General features: G+C 42.3%; 1 protein-coding gene across 1 annotated transcript in view; it reads right to left on the bottom strand.

The window, feature by feature from the left end:
* The window catches only part of LOC147446797 (sugar transporter ERD6-like 6), a 145,027-nt gene extending 142,245 nt beyond the window's left edge, over positions 1-2,782 (bottom strand). The window contains exon 1 of the mRNA XM_086522777.1: positions 2,327-2,782. Coding sequence (XP_086378903.1) covers positions 2,327-2,518 — 192 coding nt within the window. The 5' untranslated portion in view covers positions 2,519-2,782. The remainder of the gene's footprint in view (positions 1-2,326) is intronic.
* Between the last annotated feature and the right edge of the window lie 17,653 nt (positions 2,783-20,435).

Below are 20,435 nucleotides of genomic sequence, written 5' to 3'. Positions count from 1 at the left end.
CAAATATCTCACTCCAGCTTCCAAGTCCAACTTCCTTTTTAGGAGCTGAGAGGGGGTGCTAGAGTTCATGCATCTCTCTTGGTTCTCTAGTCCGTCCCAGTGTGTCCACAAATCCATTATAGTTCCAAACTGCCATATGTATCTCCTCGTACAGTGTCCCATGGGCCGCGAGTCCCTATGCTACAGCCTTTCCATAGATGATGACTCGATTGCCACGGTAGGAGGCCCATTTTCCCTCTTTGCGTGCTTGTTGTACTCGAGGCATGCATGCTCTTCTGTGCTCTACTTGCATCCTTGTCAAATCATCATCAAGGTAGATGTGTGGCCCCGTGAGACCTCGTAGGATGACCCTCTTGGGAATGAAAAGGGTGCGTGCCTCCTCCAATAGAAATTGAAGGATAAGAGACCTCTTTTTGGTGGGGTCTTTGCCGGCTTGCCAAGATTTGGTGAAGGGGGTTGGGTGGTCTATCTTGTACCCAAGTTTGGTGCATAGGGCTTTGCCATCTTTCTCGGGGGTAGAGTCTTTCCCTTCTTCCATGCCGGTGACTCGTACATCAAGGCAGCGAGCATGTCGCATCTTTTCCTCTTCAAGTGTGGGGTGCACAAGGAGAGATTCTTCCTTGTGAGCGTCCTCTCCTGCTTCCTTTTTAAGGTTCTTCTTGACCACCTCTAGCCACCCCTCTTTCGTGGCCTCGAGCTTGTCTTCCAATCTTTCGGTGAGGGCTTTGGTAAGCTCTTCTTTGATGGCCTCTCTTGTTTCATTGTTGATTTCACCTTCCTCAGGGGTGAGAGAGGCTATTGAAGCTTTGAGGATGGCCATTTGTTCTTGCATCTCCTTCTTCCATTCTTCTTGGGCCTCCTTCCACTTCTTGAGCTCTTTCCTTTTCTCCTCTTCTTTGGCTTCTTTCTCCTTGGCCAAACAATCAACACAAAAAGCAGAACCCCAATGTGGACGTTAATAGCCTTATCCCACTTGACAGCCCTTAGCCTTTGGCAAAGAAAGGGGGCTCCAAGGAGAATTTGAGGAGTTCTGGCAACCCAACCCTCGCAAGCTCAGGATAAAGAATCCGCTCTATGCAGAAGGCACCGATCCTCTAGCAGAGGATCCATTCTAGCAGAGCTAGAATGGATCTATGTAGAGATTGAGTAGGAGAGGAAGGAGGAGGAAACATCCAAGGCTACGAAGAAAAAGGAAGAAGTAGACACATCCACAGTGCCAGAGCCTCAATAGACTGTGGGAACCATTGAGTCTAGAAGAAGCACTCAAGGAGCCCGATTAAAAAGCTTATGCACAAGCAGAGTATGACAACATTGTGAAGAAATGAAACTTGCATTAACCACCTCCAAGGAAAGTCATTGGAAGCAAGCGGATATGGAAGGTAATGTATAAGGCTGGTGGTACAGAAGAGGAGACTAAATTCTTTTTTTTTTTTAACAACAAACCAAAGGGCCCACCAGAGACTAAGCTTTCATTTTGTGGATGGCTGCAAAGCCTTTTCTTACAATACCACGAGAGGCCTAGTACCTACAGGCTCTCTAAATCTCCAATAAGAAAAGGACTCCCATCCCACCATCAAGAAGCACTTCCAAACAAAACCAGAATTAAACTTATACGCACACAAAATTAAAAGAGCCTGAACAGCAACCAGAGGCACACAGTTGGATTGATGGACAAAAAAAGGGTAGACTTCTATGCCTCTATGGCAAATGCCATAACGGATTAGTGTCATAAACATCCACAAGCACACTCTTGTCTTCAGTTAGATTCTGCCAGTAGTCTGACCGAAATAAATTAGCACTATAACTTTGTGATTGTGCCAAGCCGGCAGAGGGAATGTGATATGCCCTTCGGCAAGTCCTGGTCCAGAATCCAGTAGCAGGATATTTGACCAAGCAAGCTTACAAATAATTTAACTTTCACAACTACCAGAAAGGCGAAAATGCTAGTTTGTCCACCTGCTGATACAAAGTGCATTAACTTGGACCTCTAAGATTGTCAAGTGAAGCTCTAAACAATGCAGAAGTAAGGTATGCCAGACAGTCAGTCAGCACGGGCAAGGTTATAAATAATCTAACTTTTCACAACTTCTAAACGATGTATGCCAGACGGTCAGTCAGCATGGGCACGGTTGAAAACTTCTTACGACTTTGCTAAACAACTTAGGCATCCAGATCTGCCTCTAGGGTAAGAGAGATTGTCCCACCCATGAACTACCTGTACATCAATAACATTTAGGGTGTCCCATCTCCAAGAAATGATAAGACAATGAGAAACTTGGCAAAAATCTGGACACAAACGAGAGAATTGAAGCCACTGAAGACTCACACAAAAGCCAAACTGGATGGGTCCAAGTGCAACGACGGCAGTGCACAAGGCAGCAATGGTGACGCTTCCACTGAAAGACTCAGGACGTCTGGATCTCCTCTTCCGTCTACCACCACTGGATTTGACAAAGCCTCGCAGCAACAGCGGCTCATTCAGGAGAGATGGAGCCACATTCTCTGTGTCCCTGCTCATAGCTGTGGCAATGAGCGGCACATGCAACAGATATGCTGAGAGCGTCTTCGATTATCGAAATAGAAAAGCAAAGGATGAGATGGGACACCCCGCTGCAGACTAAAATGGAGATGGCGATTGCGATCACGGTAAGCAGCTGCTGCAGGGAGCGCGAGGCGTCTGCGGGTGGCAAACACATGTAAAATGCGACCAACAGGCTACCAGTCAGTACGCAGAAGAGAGCTGTCGAGCCTCTCGTTCGTTTTGTACTTTAGAAGGTTAGGCTGTCGGGACGTGGACTTTCTTTTCAAGCCTCCTTTCATCACAATCACAGTATCACTATATCCAGAAAAAAAAACTTGGGGTATTGATCGTGGGCCGTCGGATTTAACGTCAGAGAGGTGGCCCGAATTTACAACCCCACAACATAACGCACTCAAATCCTCCACAATTCAGTAAGCGGATGCAAGCATAGTGGTCAGGACTCAGTGATCACTGGTTAGAGGACATGGTTTGTTTAGGATTGTCGTGGGTTCAAGATGGGCATGAACCAACCTGAATTTACTTTTCGTTGAGTCGTAGATCTCATTTGAAGCAGCCCGTTTCATTTGGGTGGCTTTGATATGCCTTCCATAATAACAAGTTAATTGCCCTGTGCTTATAAGTAAAGTTAGGTCGGCACAGCTTGGGTTTTGCTTTGCATGCGGCTGCTCAGTGGCTTGCGAGGGACTGTGAGTCGAGGTGGTCACAGGGTCTGCTACGGCAGGAGGTGCACTTGCTCACTTAGTGGTTCAAGGAGGCCTGCGGAGGCGAGGTCAGTCCCGGTGGAGGGCTCCTCGTCGTCTCAACCTCTCCGACGCCTACAAAGAAATCCCTTTCTTTTGGAAACGGGAGTGGTCACCCTCCCAACCCCCCTATGGGAGTCAAGGGTGGCCCGATTTGTTGTGTCTCCCGTCATGGTGGCACCCTATGGTAGGGGGTGCTATTCATGGTGGCACCGTGCGATCTCTCATGGTGGGTGGGGCTCCCCTCAAGCCCTGCGTGTTGTCGCCCTGCCTCTGATGGTGACTCCGGATCTTGGCGGTGCCTGGCTCGTCGGAATAGCATTCTCTTCTAGTCGGAGCTTCTGACTGCGGGAGAGTTCTTGGCGGATGCGGTCTGCGGTGGCTTCCTACAGCTCATCTCCTCCTACATGTTCATTGGAGGAAGGAGTTATTCTCCAAGGTGATGGAGCTTCCAGGCTCCCCCCTTATGTGGTTATTATAGGTAAGTTGGTGGTGCTTCGCAATGGGTGGCTCCCTTCTAGCCGGATGTTGTATTCAGTCATAATGGTTTTTTTTGTACGATTGGTATTTTGAGACATCAAGGCCTGGATGGGCAAGGTCCACCTGCGGTAGCGGTGTGTGCTTTGAGTGGCAACCATGCAGAGTCTTTGTGTCTATGTTGATGGAAATGTTTGTCTTGAGGTCTTGATGGAACCCCTCAATGTCCTGGTTGAGTTTGAACAAGACTTTAATTTTTTGAATTGTTAATATATCTAACCCACAAATGTGAGCTTTGCAAAAAAAAAGTTATTTTTGCTTCTTTGGAAAAAGATAAAAGAGGACCTTTATTTTGTTTTCTGTATAGAGTGCTTAATCAATGTTTAAACAAGCCATTTTTCCTAGAGAAGACATGGCCATCCCCATAATATGTAGAGAGGGTACCCATGTAAGTTTGGCATGCTAGCTCAACTACCAACAGTCTAGCACAAGTGCCCTTCTGTGACTAGACGACGGGAGGGTAACTTATTAACACCATGAGTGGTGATCGTACGTTCTTGGAAGTGAAACAGTGCTCGAAAAAAACCTTAAGTTTTGTGTAATCTCACCTTCAAATTTTAAATTTTATCTTTAAAAATAAACTTTGGAGGTGAAAAAAATCTACAAATTTTGGAAGGTCTTGACGTACTTTTTTAAAAATACCTTCAAAATTAAGCCAAAAAACTCTTAGTTTTTGCACTTATAGGTTTTGTGAAGTTCTTGAAAATAAGTTTATTTCGAGCAGTGACTTAGTGAAAGCAATGCTTGAAGGTACACGGTCAAAGAACAAGGCTTCAGAAAGTGAGAAAAAGAGAAAGTGAAGGCCATACTTTATTCTAAGAATATAATAATGGGCAAGTTGTTTCCAATTTGTTCTAAAGCCCAGTGTCTTGAACAAGGGATTCAATAAGGGGAGATTGGAAGGACAATTCAAAAACAGGTGGGGAATGTCCTCTGCACTCTGTTTACATCTTACATAGATCCCATTACTCTGTCCTGTGTTTCTACTTTTGGCCCCAATCCATATTGCTTTATGGAGGATCAACCACAGCAAAAACTGATTGTTTGGCTTGAATGTGTTTGCTCCAGATGTTCTCAAACTTGTAGTTCCATTGCCTCCTGTCTAGGGATACATGTCATCTAGTGTTGAGGCTAACATGTAGGGGAGGCTCCACAATACTAGGGAGAGAAGGAGGAAGGTTAAGAGAGGCTCCTCCCTTCCACTTGACATCTTTGGGGGAGGGTTCAATATTAGCTTCAAAATTCCAATGTATGGGTCATCTGGATTTTCAGAAATTCTAATGTGTTTATTAGTACATACCAGATCCCCAGTCTGAAAGTACTGTTCACTGGATGTCATGTGCAGCATGCAGCTTTGAAATTGGACAAGATCAGAATTTACAGGAAAAGGATGGTTGTGCTGGGAGATGCAATACAGCTCTACAGCCTTCAGAACCCAGACACCCAGCAGCACATTGTCGACACGAGAGCAGTGGAATGGGTTCAAGAGATGACTGAAGAAGTGCACAATCTGGGCACGAAGTACGAAGAAGCATCTAGTTTTGTGGTTCAGCTTCAGGCTGAGATTGACAACATCTAAGGATTATGTAGGCTGCTTTCCTTAGTTAGACATTATGAAACTTTGCTTATGTTTATTGACTTATCCCTTGATGTATCTAACTCTTTACCTCTTCCATGGGTGATCATATGTAATTTTGCTTCTCTCTTATAAATTTAAAGCGCGTATTTAGTATTAAAAAATAATAATAATGGGCGAGTTGCCTCTAGTTCAAATTGAAAACTAATGTGTATCAAGTGTATAAAGAACTGGTCTCTACGATTCCATTGAGCCTTCAGAGTGGCTCAAAACTAAAAGGATAATCTAAGCAAACTCTTGACGTCTCCTTCACTATCTTTGAATATTTTAGGAACATACGTACAAACTTGGGAGACAAAAATGAGGAAATCACCTTCTTTACAATAAAGGGGTACTAAGCAACTATGTTGGTCTTATAACCATATCCTATGGCATACTACAAAGATGCTAATAAGGGAAAAAAATACAGCTTGGAAATGCTTACACAATAATCTTGGATGTGTGGCTAGATGGCTTTGCGATGGATGTTCTCGGATGTCGCGCACGAAGTGAATCGTGAATTTTTTCCCAAAATGTTTGAAAGGCATACATATCATTTCTTAAGTTGACATGTGTGCCACGCTCATCTCCATGCTCAATGGCACTCCAATTTGGAGGGACTACTAGCCCTCCATGCACTCTTGCCTTGTTCACATGCTTTGTCTAGAGCAGTAAAAGCTCCCTCTTTTGGGCACAATGGTTAGCACCTTTGAGGTCAAGTATGTCCCCCTGCCCTCCCCCTTTATAGTTACTGATACCTCTACAGGGATGGCACTCCAATTTTTCATACACCAGAACTTGGAAAACAAGCATTAAAAGTGCTAAAAATTTTAAGATGGCCTACCAAATAGCGACTCCTTACGACCAATAGCGATATGTGAAAATTATATAATTAGAGGAAGTGGCAAATTATGAAGCGGTCATGTAATTGTGAGAATAAGTGATAAAATCACGAGGCTTGCCTAGTGGTCATGAGGAGCCTCAAAACGATAATACCTTGGGAAATAAGTTTTGTACGAGTTTGTATCCTCAATGTTGTCTTAAGAGCTGAACATAAAAGGACATTTTTCTAGCTAAGGATTGCAATTTTCACCTTGCACTTGCAAAAAACTTTTGAACCTAAACTATGCCCCAAAAAAAGTGTTCTTCTTTGTCATTTTTCAGACAATATCACCCTCTGACAAGGTGAGGAATCATGAAGGCTTGGTGAAGTTAAGGGGGGATGAGCGTTATAGGGAGTAGGTCTAAATGAGTACCTACATTCATTTTTGTTGTGTTTTAATATAAAATTATATTGTCCATTATACATACAATCACAAATGCCTATATGTTGCAAAGGGGCCTACCTAGACAATAAAGTGAAAAGTGCACATTGGCATTTTACAACAAAATAATATGAAAAGAAGTAAAATCAAAATAATAAGCCCATTAAAAAACAAGTAAAAGGGTCACGATGGTTTTTTTAAAAATAAGAAAGTGATTAAGTCATTAGGTTGAGTTAAACTCGAATTAGTGTTTGAGAAAGGATCGCCTCACCTTAGCTTTGAGCCAGTTGAAAATCGAGACTAGCCGGTTGTAAACCATGATAAAGGCAAGAAAAACAATGAAATATGGGAGAAAATAGTTCAAAAATCTTACAATTTCTAAATTTATGCTAGTATTTTCAATTCGATTAAGAAATGTGAGGAAACTCGATCGACGGCCGCTTAAGGAAAAATATTTCTCGAGTAGGTCTGTACGCATGTCTCATCGAGGGGAATCTCACAAGATACCTAGCTTTGGGAAAAGGAGAAAGAATAAAGGAAAGGCGAGAGACGTCTAGGAGGCGGTGGCTCCACGTGTCTCCTCTCTCTCTCTCTCTCTCTCTCTCTCTCTCTCTCTCTCTCTCTCTCTCTCTCTCTCTCTCTCTCTCTCTCGGCATGGTGCAGAAGGGTATCAGAAATGGAGTGTGTGTGCGCGCTCGGGAGAAGGGCATGCAAATGTGTGGGAGAGTGGTTGTCGAGCAGCGCGAGGATCTGTGCAATAGCCTCGAATGCAGATCTTACACATCATTAGGCAACTATCGAGATGTGCACAGGGAAGAGAGCGAGAGAGGGAGAATGAGAGTGATAGAAAGAGGAGTGATGGTGTTTGGAGAGGACGGATATTGCTGTGGCACGCGTCTTGTGGAGCAGCCGGTTTGCAGGTATTGAGCTCACATCGACTCTCTCTCTCTCTCTCTCTCTCTCTCTCTCTCGTGTTGCCTCCATGCGCTTCAGTTCTTTTTATGGCCATCAGCGATAGCATCCATCGGAAGATCGACTCGCCAGAGGAATGCACTCTGTCTCTCTTTCTCAGCTGAGTGCACAGAAAACAGTCTGCTCTGTGTGTGGGCAGGCCGGACGCATGCAGGAGTAGGGAGGCAGGGCTGGCGAGTGATGGTGTAGGCGAACAAGGAAATGCATCTGATGGTGGTGCGCAATCCATGGAGAGAGAGAGAGAGAGAGAGAGAGAGAGAGAGAGAGACGAAGCGAGCGGGGGCGTGCAGGAGACGATGGGAGATGACTCCACTTTCTTTGGAAAAGTGGGGAGTGAGCAAGGAATCTATCTAGATTCCGCTTATTGAAAGTGGACCGAATATTGACTAGATTTAATTTATAGAATGCAAGAATAGTCAAGCCATGTAAAGCTGTGAAATGAAATGTGAAATACATTTCACAAATCTGTCCGAGTTGTGGCTACAACTGCTCCCACCTAAGCCATTAGCTCTTTACTCTCTTACTACCAGACCAAACTCTTAGTGGCTCAAGCAAACCCATGCACACCTATTGCCTTGAGCACCCAATTTCTACTACCAAGCACTCTCCACCAATGGATAGTGCTTGTCCCCTGTCTACTTGCTAGTGGCATAGCTCTCTCTCTCTCTCTCTCTCTCTCTCTCTCTCTCTCTCTCTCTCTCTCTCTCTCTCACACACACACACACACACACACACACACAATTTTGACTACTACAATCTGCACATTGTCGAAAAAAGGTGATTTGCACAGTCTATGTGGTCTCTCTCTCTCTCTCTCTCTCTCTCTCTCTCTCTCTCTCTCACACACACACACACACACACACACTGATAACAGGTTGTTAGGCGTACAATTTTGACGATTGCAGATCATTGAAAAAGGATGGAATTGCATAGAATTTGAACAACTTCACTCAATTTTCTAAGGCTCTTTAATGTGTCTATGGTAAGGAGGACAACCCAATAGAGACTCAACAACTCAATTTCGGCATTGATTCGACAAGCCATGCAAATCAATCAAAACACAACGTGTGGAGGCCCTCTCCTTCCTCTCATTTTTCAAACTCCATTATAAAGTGTATAGATAATGGACTATTGCATAATAGCAAAAATCTATTGTGTACCATGGTGCTCAAGAAAAACCTAGGTTTAGTATAATCCCACCTACAAATTTTCTCAACTATATCTAATGCACCTTGAAGGCCCTTGCCACGTGACATAAGCAAAGGGCTTGGAAGGGGGGGGGGGGGGGGGACCAAGGCAAAGAAAGAAAGAGAGTGGATTATGTGCCAAGAAAAGGGTCTCTCTCTCTGTCTTTATAGGATGGGCCACACACTCATAAGATTTAATCAAATTAGGGTTGCAGGGAAACGCACACAACTTGGAGAAGGCGAAGGAAGCTCAAGGCACACAACAGAGAGTATATTACTTAATGTGCAATGGAAAGATAGATAGCCCTAGAATGAATGGGCGTATATATAATGCACCGGGGAAAAAACCTCCTAAAGAGGGAAAAATGCTCCGACGGTCCTAAGTGTGTTCAAACACATCACTACCACATGTATATGGTAACAAATCCCCGTTGGAGTGATGCGGTAAACGAGAGCTGGCACATGAGTAAAGGGAAGTGCCATGCCCGGAGGACATGATCAGTCAACAAAGGAGAGTAAGCCCAAAGCTTTGTGGAAAGCTTCGAACTTCTCACGAGATAATGCCTTTGTGAAAAGATCTGCAAGGTTGTCCTATGTTGGCACACAAGCCAAGCAGGTCTCTCCTGCTGAGAGCCTCTCCCTGACATAGTGGTATTACACCTCAATGTGCTTTGTGCGAGCATGAAAAACTGGGTTCCTTGCAACCGCCAATGCACTCTAACTGTCAATGTAGATAGTGTTGGCAGTGTCTTGTCTAACACCCAAATCAGCCATAAGGCGTCTGAGCCATACACACTCAACCGTAGCTGTGAAGACTGCCCTGTACTCAGCCTCACAACTAGAAGTGGCCACAGTAGGTTGCTTCTTGCTCAACCATGATATACATGAAATGCCAAGCATGAAACAAAAACCACTTGTGTACACTCACAAGTCAAAACAACCAGCCCAATTTGAGTCCGAAAAAAGCATGTAAGTCTGGCGGCAGTGATCCCCCCTTGGGATAAAACAAGCCAAGATGTAAAGTGCCAATAAGGTAGCGGAAAATCCTCTTGACAGCCTGCTAATGCTTAGACCCTGGGCTATGCATAAATTTGCTAACCTATGAAACTGCAAACTGAATATCCGGCCTCGTGTTGCATACATAAATGAGGCATCTAACAGCAGTTTGGTAATGAGTGACATTTGTAGGATCACCACCATCATGAAAACTCAATTTCAAACCTATTTCCATGGGAGTGGCAATAGGTTTGCAATCCTCAAGTCCAAACTTACATAGCAATGTCTCTTTGTAACTTTTCTGACACAAGGCAATACCACCATCACACTGCTTAAACTGTATACCCAAGTAATGATGCAACAGCCCCAAATCTTCTTTAAAGTAGCATTCAAATCAGCATTAAATTTAGCAATATGTCTCTCATTTGGTCCAATGATCAGCAAATCATCTACGTAAAGAACCACAATGAGAAGTACATCACCCTCATGCTTTACATACAATGTGCTTTCTGTTGGACTGTTACAAAAGCCTTGTTTGACCAAATGAGTGTCAGCTTTCTCATACCAAGCACGAGGAGATTGCTTCAATCCATACAGCCTTCTTACATCTGCACACTTTGTCCTCTTGTCCTTTCTTGACAAAACCGTGAGGCTGCGTTACATAAACTTCCTCAATTATGTCACTATTCAAGAAAGCAGTAACTATGTCTGATTGATGTACATCTCAACCAAAATGAGTTGCCAATGCACATAGAAAACGAACAGTAGTCATACGACAAGTGGGAGAAAAATTTTCTTCATAATCTATGCCTTTTTGTTGCGCATAGCCTTTTGCAACAAGTCGAGCCTTATGGCGATCAGCCTCACCATCCGGCTTGCATTTCAACTTGTAAACCCACTTTGTACCAATGGCCTTTTTGCTAGGAGGCAAATCACATAAAGTTCATGTGTCATTTTTTGTAAGTGCATCATATTCTGATTGCATGGCAACCATCCAATTTTCTGAATTTTGTGCTTCATCAAAAGAAAGAGGTCCCTCAACATCATGTAAGCTAGAAACAACCAAAGCATAACAATTTGATGCATAAGAGGCATGGTGAGAACTTGAACGAGTACGAGTAGACAAAGGTGCATCCAATTTACAGTCACGCAAAGTGTGCACCAACCATTTTGGCATACCTCTAGCCTGCTCATTTTCAGCCCTTTCCTCATCAAGTATATCATGTACATCTATATCAATAATAGGCTGATCTGTAACATTTTCATGAACCCCCATAGGTTGTACATTTGCCTCATTGGAATTTACATTCGTACTTCCACCACTGAAAAGAGGCAACAAAGTGTCATAAATGTCTTGTGAGCTTACATTACTGTCTCTAGTACATGACAGCAAAAACTAAACAAAATCTTCCACAAACACAACATCACGTGAGACCAAAATACGATTTGTTTGCAGATGGTACAACCTATAACCTTTGCTTTCAGCACTATAACCAACAAAAATACATTTGACAGTCTTATCATCCATTTTTTTGTGCTACACTTGTGGCACTAAACCATAAGCCAAACAGCCAAAAACACGCATGTGCTCAATAGATGGCTTTCTATCATGCCATGCTTCATATAGAGTTATAGGCTACAACGCTTTTGTAGGACACCTATTGAGTACATAAGTGGCACACATGACAGCTTCGAGCCAAAACGAATGTGGTAAAGCTTGACTCTTGACCATACATCTTGCCATTTTCGTAAGAGACTTGTTTTTCCTCTCAGCATTACCATTTTGTTGAGGTGTATACGGCACTATACATTGGTGTTTTATCCCACGACTAGCTAGAAATGCATTAAATTCATGAGACATATACTCCCCCCCTCGATTGGGACGGAGGGTGCCCATAGTACATTTCAAGACATTTTCAGCCATAGCAAGAAATTTCTTGAAGCACATGAACACTTCGAACTTAGCTTTCAATGGATATACCCATGCATGCTTGGAGTAGTCATCAATGGAAGTCATGAAGTACAAGTAATTTTCCAAGGACGCGGTTTGCATAGGCCCACAAACATCACTATGAACAAGTTGCAATGTGCATGTAGCATGAACTGACCCATCCTTTAGAAACTTAGCACGCTACATTTTACCCAAAATATAGCCTTCATAAACATGTTTGACAGGTGCTTCAAGAGGCGGCAAAGAAGCAACCATGTCGGATTTTTGCAAACGTAGCAAACTGGCAAAATTCAGATGCCTAAAACGTGCATGCCACAGTTTTTCATCTGAAACAGCCCTTGAATATGCAACTTCATTTGCAAAATTTTATCCACACTTGTCATACAAAGTGAGCTTATACAGCCCACAATATAATATGCTAGATGAAACAATTTCATCGCCAAAATTGAGATAATGGATTGTACATCTATCATCCACAAACTTGACTACAAGTCCAAGTCTAGCAAGTGCAGATACAGCCAAAAGATTCTTCTTGATCCTAGGTACATAAAGTGCATCAACAAGTGTGAAAGAACTGCCAATTGCAGCAGTAAGCACAATCTTTCCAATTCCCTGAACCGGATAAGAGGCAGTGTTGGCACAAGTGACTGAATTCCCACGAGGGACAGACTCAAGAGAGGTGAACAATTCACGATGTGAGGTAATGTGCTCTAAAGCACTATTGTCGAAATATCACACATGTGAATCTGCAGCAACTGACATGCATGCATCATGGACATCAAGATTGTAAGTACACTCTGCACTAAAAGCCCATTATGCATCAACATCAACATCACAGTCTCCTTTCACAGAAGACTCAACAATGGTTGCATTTGTAGTGGAACCAGAATTTGCAATGGAACCACCCTCTTTCTTCTTAGCCTCTTTGGCCTTCAACTTAGGACACTGCTTGATCAAGTGATCATTAGCTTTACAATAATGGCAACACATCTTATTTTTGTCCTTATCACCAGAATTTCCAGACGAATTGCTGCCAGCAGAAGCATTACAAACATGTGATTTTTCACTTGCAGAAGAACATTAAGAAGTGGCTGCATTGTTGTTACCGCCCTTTCTTTGAGAAGCAATAAAAGCCTGTTCAACTGCACGCTATCTAGTCCTATTTTTTAAAAAAAGTGATTCTTGCAACAACAATGTGCACAATGATCAAACTTGACAACTTCACGATTTCCTTGGGTCATAAGTCTCCAAGTAGTAGCAAAAAGTCTGGTAAGAATCTGGTAAGGCATCAAGAACAGTCTGCACAAGGGAACTGTCTGAAATGACTTCACCTGCAGAATTAAGTTGCTCATTAGTATCCTTGACACCGGCAAGGAAAGTGTCCATCTCATCTTCCTCATGCATAATCTTCGACTCCAGCTCTTTACGCAGCAATGCAGTTTTTGCCTCATTGTGGCTTGCATAAAGAGTAGCCAAAAAATCCCAAGCTTGTTTTTCAGTTTTCGCTAAATGAATGTGAGGAGTAATGGTGCGCTTCACAGACAACACAATCAACACATGAGCCTGCTCATCCTTTACATCCTAACGAGCTTGTTCTTCCGTAGGCAAAACAACTCTAACAACAGCAATCCTTGCAAGACCTGCAACATTCTCAACATTGCCTACATCCTCGAAACCATGACGTACATCAATACCTTGCACAATATTCCAGACGCCCTTTGACATGAGAACATGTTGCATCATGTAAGCCCACATAGGGTAATTGTCCCCATCCAATCCGTCCTCAGTAGCAAACATCTTGAACACATCTGTGTTGTTGAAAACCATGGTAAATGTTGCACCTGATGTGAAAACTACCCAAAAAGAGGAGAAATGAAGCGAGAACAACACGTGCTATATAGCACAAATCGTAGAAGACTGTAAGGGACATGTTTTGCAAAAAACAACACTAACAAAAATTCTCCACAAAATGACGAAACAGCTTGTTCAGTACTGCCTGTAGTGGAAACGGAGGTCGAAATGAGTTCGAATTAGAAATTTGAGCAGTCTGAGCTCTTAGTCTCTCCGAAATTTTTGGTCGACTTGCAAACGCTCGCCAAAGCTCACTGAAATCGGAGAAAGTGAGCAGGTGTGTGTTGGAGCTGCTGGCAACTAAGCCCTAGGGGACGCAACCTACTGTGATACCAATTGTTGGAATTAGGGTTGTAGGGAAACACACACATCTTGGAGAAGATGAGGAAGCTCAAGGCACACAACAGAGAGTATATTACTTAGTGTGCAATGGAAAGATAGATAGCCCTAGAATGAATGGGCGTATATATAATGCACGGGGGAAAAAACCTCCTCAAGAGGGAAAAAAATGCCATGGCGGTCCTAAGTGTGTTCACACACATCACTACCATATGTATATGGTAACACTATCTAATTTTTTTTGAGATTTGTCTCCAATTGCGAATGGCTTTTATCAAGCAAAAGGAAGCGGCTTGCCGAGAAGAAGATGATGGGTCCTTGATAGAAATATAGTGTACTCACAAAAATGTTTGGGTATGTTTTGGGTCACAGTGTACATATGTTGTACTGGTTGGAGACCCTTGTGCAAAGGATATGCCAACTTCTGCATGTATTATTTTTGAGTTAATTCAAATCAAGCTCTTAAGAGCATTTGAAAAAATAAAAGAAACTACAAAGAATAGAGAACATAAATTAATGTTTAGAGAATCTACAAAGTGCATAGAAGTTTAGTGCAAAAACCTTCAAATATAGCAAATTTGCCTCTAAAATGTTTTTAAAAAGGTATGGTATAGCCAAATGCTTGAAAATCCTCAATGTAGTGTAATCCCACCTGCACATTTTGAAATTTATCTCTGAATTATAGATTTGAAGGTAAGGAAACCTACAAAGTATAGAGAAATTAAGTAAAGTCCTTCAAATATAATCAAGTTGTCCCTAAAATTTCTCATACGCAAGTTTTCTAAGTTTTTAGGAGAAAGCACTATGCCTCAACTCGATTAAGTGTAACCCGCCTTACAAAATTTTGAGATTTGCCTCAAAAATTCTAATTTGCCTTAAACGCTCGAGAAAACCTAGATTTAGTGCAATCCCACTTACAAATTTTGAGATTCACCTTTGAATTCCAAGTCAACCCAAAGGCGAGAGCACTGATGAAGCTAAAAAAAATCTAGTGTAAAAACTTTCAAAAATAGCCGAGAATTGTCAGAGTTGCCTCCTGTCATCCACCTTTGCCATTTGTTGAGGTCTGCTCCTACATTGTGTTTACACATCTTCTGCCTTGGATTTTGTTGGATGGAACTTTTCAAATTGCATCAACTCTCAATTTTGTCAATTTTCAATTTCGTAGATGTCGATGTCGATTTTTTAATTTTGATTCTTGATTGTGGATTTTGTCGATTATCGCTTTGTCAATTGCTAATTGTAAAACCAATGCTTATTCTCCCTCCCCTCTCTCTCTAGTGCCGGTGTGAGAGCCCTCTCTCTCTCTCTCTCTCTCTCTCTCTCTCACACACACACACACACACACACACACACACACACACACACACACACACACACACAATACGTGTAGGACATCCATAACAAATTGTTGGAGATCCTATCACTGAACTATTGAGCTCAATGTACTTCATTAATGCAATGCAAATGCGGAAATCCTTCATGCAATATGCCAACACCTCGAGGAATGGCACGTCAACTTTGTCTCTTATATTTACACACATTGAGAAAATGGCTCTCTCTCTCTCTCTCTCTCTCTCTCTCTCTCTCTCACACACACACACACACACACACACACACACACACCCACCTATGCAAAGAATATGCTAGGGTTTGCATGCATTCATTTTGAGTTAATCAAATCAAGCTCTTAAGAGAATTAAAAAGAAAAACTACAAAGGTTGAAGAACATAAATTAATGTTTAGAGAATCTACAAAATGCATAGAAGTTTAGTGCAAAAACCTTCAAGTATAGTAGATTTGCCTCTAAAATGTTTGAAAAAAGGTATGGTATAGCCAAATGCTTGAAAATCCTCAATTTATGTAATCCCACCTCCATGCAGGTTTTGAAATCTATCTTCAAATTATATATTTGAAGGTGAGGAAACCTACAAAGTATAGAGAAATTGAGTGTAAAAGCCTTTAAATATAATCAAAAGTTGTCCCTAAAATTTCTCATATGCAAGTTTTCTATGTTTTTTGGAGAAAGAGCTATGCCTCAACTCGATTTAGAGTAACCCCCTTACAAAATTTTGAGATTTTCCTCAAAAATTCTAATTTGTCTTTAAACGCTCAAGAAAACCTAGATATGGCGCAATCCCACTTACAAATTTTGAGATTCACCTTTGAATTCCAAGTCAACCTAAAGATAAGAGCACTGACAAAGCTAAAAAACAATCTAGCATAAAAACCTTCAAAAATAGCAGAGAATTGTCAAAGTTGCCTCCTGTCATCCACCTTTGCCATTTGTTTAGGTATGCTCCTACCTTGGGCTTGCACATCTTCTGCCCTGGATTTGTCAGATTGAATCTTCCAAATTGCGTCAACTCTCAATTTTGTCAATTCTCAATTTCGTAGATGTCGATGTCGGTTTTTTATTTTTGATTCTCAATTGTGGATTTCGTCGATTGCCACTTTGCCGATTGTTGATTGTAAAACCAATGCTTATTCTCCCTCCCCTCTCTCTCTAGTGCCGGTGTGAGAGTCCTCACCCCCCCCCCCCCCCCCTCTCTCTCTCTCTCTCTCTCTCTCATACACACACACACACATACACACTGTGGTACTATAGCATTCTTGTTGTTTTCAAAACAAAACCCCCCTCTCTTCTCTTCCCCCCCCCCAACACACACACACACACACACCTTGTTCTAGCCTGGAAACAGCTGGGGTACATAAGGACTAACACTTAAAATATCACTACTTTTTAGCAAGACCTTGGGGCTTAGCCCTTGTTATTAAAAACTAAGGATCTTATTAAAAGGTCTCCTTCTCTGGCGTGGCCGAGCGTGATCGCATTCTACGTCTGCATTGCAACGTGAAGGCGACCTCTCGATCTTTGCTGTGGATCTCCCCACTCATGGGTATCTGCGCGCCGGATAGAGCTACCACACACACACACATTCTCCATGAAGGCGGCCCGGCTCACTTATGGCTCCCACTCAGAGGCTTGGCAGTCTCTCCTCCTTCCACTATTTAAACAGGTGAGGGCGCATCTCTGCCCCTCACTTAGCCAGGGTTGTTGTGTCGTGTTTTTCTTACTACTTGCTTCACAAAGGGAGCTATGGAACTCACCACTTAGGTTTCTCAGGTTTTTTTCTACCCTTGCTTACTTCGCTACTCATTGTGTTGGAATTTTTTTCCTGTAAATTCTACATTGAGCATTCATCTGTTGGTTGGCACAGTAAGGTAAGTATTGAACGAATGTTGGACACATGGCTGGGTGGTGGTTTTATAAGTTGCCTTAGGCATCTACTGCTTGTGATCATGTGGTGTAAGGATTGGTTTTTGTTACGGCTGTCGTTAACTGTTTGACTGTCACGATGTGCGCAGCAGGAGTCAAAATGGCTCCTATGATTGATTTGTGGTCTTGGTATTACCATGGTACCTTGGAATTTCTTAGCTTCTGCAGGTTTTTTTTTCCCGTTTTGCAGACTGTGTAGGTTCATACCATCTGACTGGTTTTTGTAAAAATAAAATGGGGTTGATCTTGGCAGTATTAGCACCAGAAGCATCGGGGAGTATTGGATACTGGGTATCTGAGTTGAAACTATGGTTTTTTAAGGCTACTGTAGCCGGGTGCTTTTTTTTGCTGTCGCTTGACTTAGCAAGGCAATACACTGTCAAGAGTAATCGAACATACCATTGATGCTCATCAAAATACTTTGAGATTTTCTTAATACTGTTGCTTTTTTAATAGGTTATTGATCACTGAAGCCGGATTAGGTTCTGAGTATTGGTTGGATATGGGAACATAAAAATGGTGTACTATCAGCCTATTACTTGAGGCTGTTCTACTTTTTTCATTGGGGGCTCCTTTCTGACGCTCTGCTGAACTAGGCATTACCGATGCTTACTAGAGGTTGGCTTGATACTGTTGTTTTTTAGTCATGCGTAGCTTGGTAAGTCCTTGTGTGTTGGATAGATATGGGAGCTTGAAAAGGGGTGATGTTTTCCCACACATTGCTTACTGTTATTGAATGTTGTTAAGGATAGTTGGGCCCGAAGGCACGCTCTTGCTATATTTGGTCTTTTTTTTTTGGGTTAAGGGCAATACATTGCAATATTTACTTACTCCTGACGGCTGTTGCTCCCTTTGTTGCTTGTTAAAAGATTTTGTACACTGCCTACCACTGCTCAGGTTGGTTATGTAAGTATAAAGGCGTTGTCCTGGTTGCGCGTTATTTTTCTCATTTGTAAGAGAGGATGCCCTGACTGCATTCCATGGCGGTATTGGTTTTGTTCGCCGACTTTGGATGTAATGCTGCAATTCGGTTTTTTTATTTATTAAGATGAAACAGGGCTTGGCCCAGCTGAATACGATCGTTAGATGTGTTTTCCGGCTCGACTACTTACTGTTATTGGATATATTACTAAGTTGTCATGTCAAAGTGCTACTAGGATCTTTTTTCATTTGGAATTGGTAACTTAAAAACATAATTCCTCTAAAAATTCATGGTTAGACTCGTGCTCTAGCTTGATACAGCAAGGGCTCCTTGTCACATGGTTGGCCAAAATGATGTGTAAGGTAAGTAACATACAAACTTGTGGATTTGGATTCCATGGACCACGATCGAAGTAAACTATACCCGAATTTATAAAAAAACATTAACTAGCTTAAGGCTCGATTGGAACTATAAAAGGAATTTCTTTTTTCATAAACTTCATATGATGGTGCTTTCTTCAATCTAGGAAGATAAATTGAGATAATAAAAAGGGGGATTCAGACACTTGGATTAGAAGGGGTAATGGCCTTCTAGTCAGAATGCTTTAATTTTTCTGCTTAAAACTTTGGGTTCTTGTAAAAAAAGAAAAAAACATTTTGTCTACATAAATACTATGGGCTTAGCTTGTAAGGTTAAAAAAAAGCTTGTAAGATGGACATGGATAAAAACTGATATAGTCCATCGATACCTGTAAAACATATCCAATGCTAACTCAATTGTTGTCTTGTTTGGATGGATGCAGGTAAGGACTCTATCTTATCTTGGAGGATTTTTTTTTACTTTGGCAAGTTGTCTGTTAACCCTCATGGCACACGGACACCCATCACCTACGATGGACGCGTATTATGTATGATTTAGAGTCAGGTACCGGGCTTGTCGGACCAATAGGGAAAGGTAGAGTGATCGCCGATTGAGAGGCGCACTTTAACTTGGACATTCAAGGGATTAGTTGGTTAAGCATGGGCGCCCGAGTGTGAATGGGGTGAGCTCCTATAAAAGCCAACTAAACCTAATTTTTACTCATTCTCTCATTTGTGCAATTGAAGAGTGCTCTTGCTCCATCTCCATCTTCTTCTTCTTCTTCACCTCCTTGTGTGTGTGTGTGTGTGAGAGAGAGAGAGAGAGGGAGAGTGTGTGTGCGATCGAGCATTACGAAGGCACGACGGCGGCGAAGCGGTTGAGCGCGGCACGACTGCAGCTTCTTCTTCATCGCGGCGAGGAATCCACCACGAAGGCGAGCGTAGAGCGGTGAGTGACACACCCTTTGTTTTCTTGAGCTTGCTAGTTTAGGCTTGTTGTGTGCTTGGAGCCGTTTGTGGCTCGCACACGGTGTATTGGCAAGTCCCTTGCTTCGACAGTGCGGCAAGGAGCGCACATTTTTGGCGCCGTTGCCGGGGATATGCCCTACACTAAGCTCGGTTAGCACTTTACGCTTCCTTGTGGTGCAATTTCTATCATAGGAAAGGCAGGGAAGGAGTGTGTGGAGATTTCTGTTTTTTGCGTTTTCTGCATTTGCTGTCAAGTTTCAATTTCTGCTATTGTCTGCGTTTTTTCAATTTCTGCAATTTCTGCGTTTTTAATTTCTGCAATTTTCTGCATTTCTGTCAATTTTCTGCAATTTCTGCGTTTTTTCTGCATTTTCTACAATTTCTGCATTTTCTGCATTTCTGCATTTCTGCGTTTTTTCAATTTCTGTATTTTCTGCATCAACATAAAAAAATAAAAAAAAATTTTAAAAAAAAGTTTTTTGAGGAAAAAAAAATTAATAATTTTGGAAAAAATAAAATTTTAAAAGGAAAAAAATTCGGAAATTAAAAACGCGAGCGAGTGGGCGGCGATATTTTTCGAAAATAAAAAACGTGACTCTTAAAACGGACGGGTTGGTTTGTATAAAAGATAGATCGGGATCATTTTCCCAAGCCCAAGCCCAAGCCCAAGCCCAGGCCCAGGCCTCAGTCCTCAGTTTTATGATGTATACTAGACTCACTCTTATATATATACCCTACTCCCTCAAGAGAGAATGAGAGCATGTGGGACAAGTCCTCCACTCTCCTCCTTTCTCTTCCCACTTGCACCCTTAGACTTTCTAGTTTGGGCCTAGTTCCCTACTGGAAATTGACAGTTTTAGGGATTGCGAGGGCATAGAGTGACCAAACGGAGGGCTGTAAAGCACGGCAC

The sequence above is a fragment of the Adiantum capillus-veneris genome, chromosome 11 (genome assembly GCF_014529385.1).
Source record: "Adiantum capillus-veneris isolate H3 chromosome 11, ASM1452938v2, whole genome shotgun sequence".
NCBI classification, from domain to species: domain Eukaryota; kingdom Viridiplantae; phylum Streptophyta; class Polypodiopsida; order Polypodiales; family Pteridaceae; genus Adiantum; species Adiantum capillus-veneris.
Note: the sequence above shows the minus strand (reverse complement) of the source record. Positions and strands in the feature narration are given on the sequence as shown.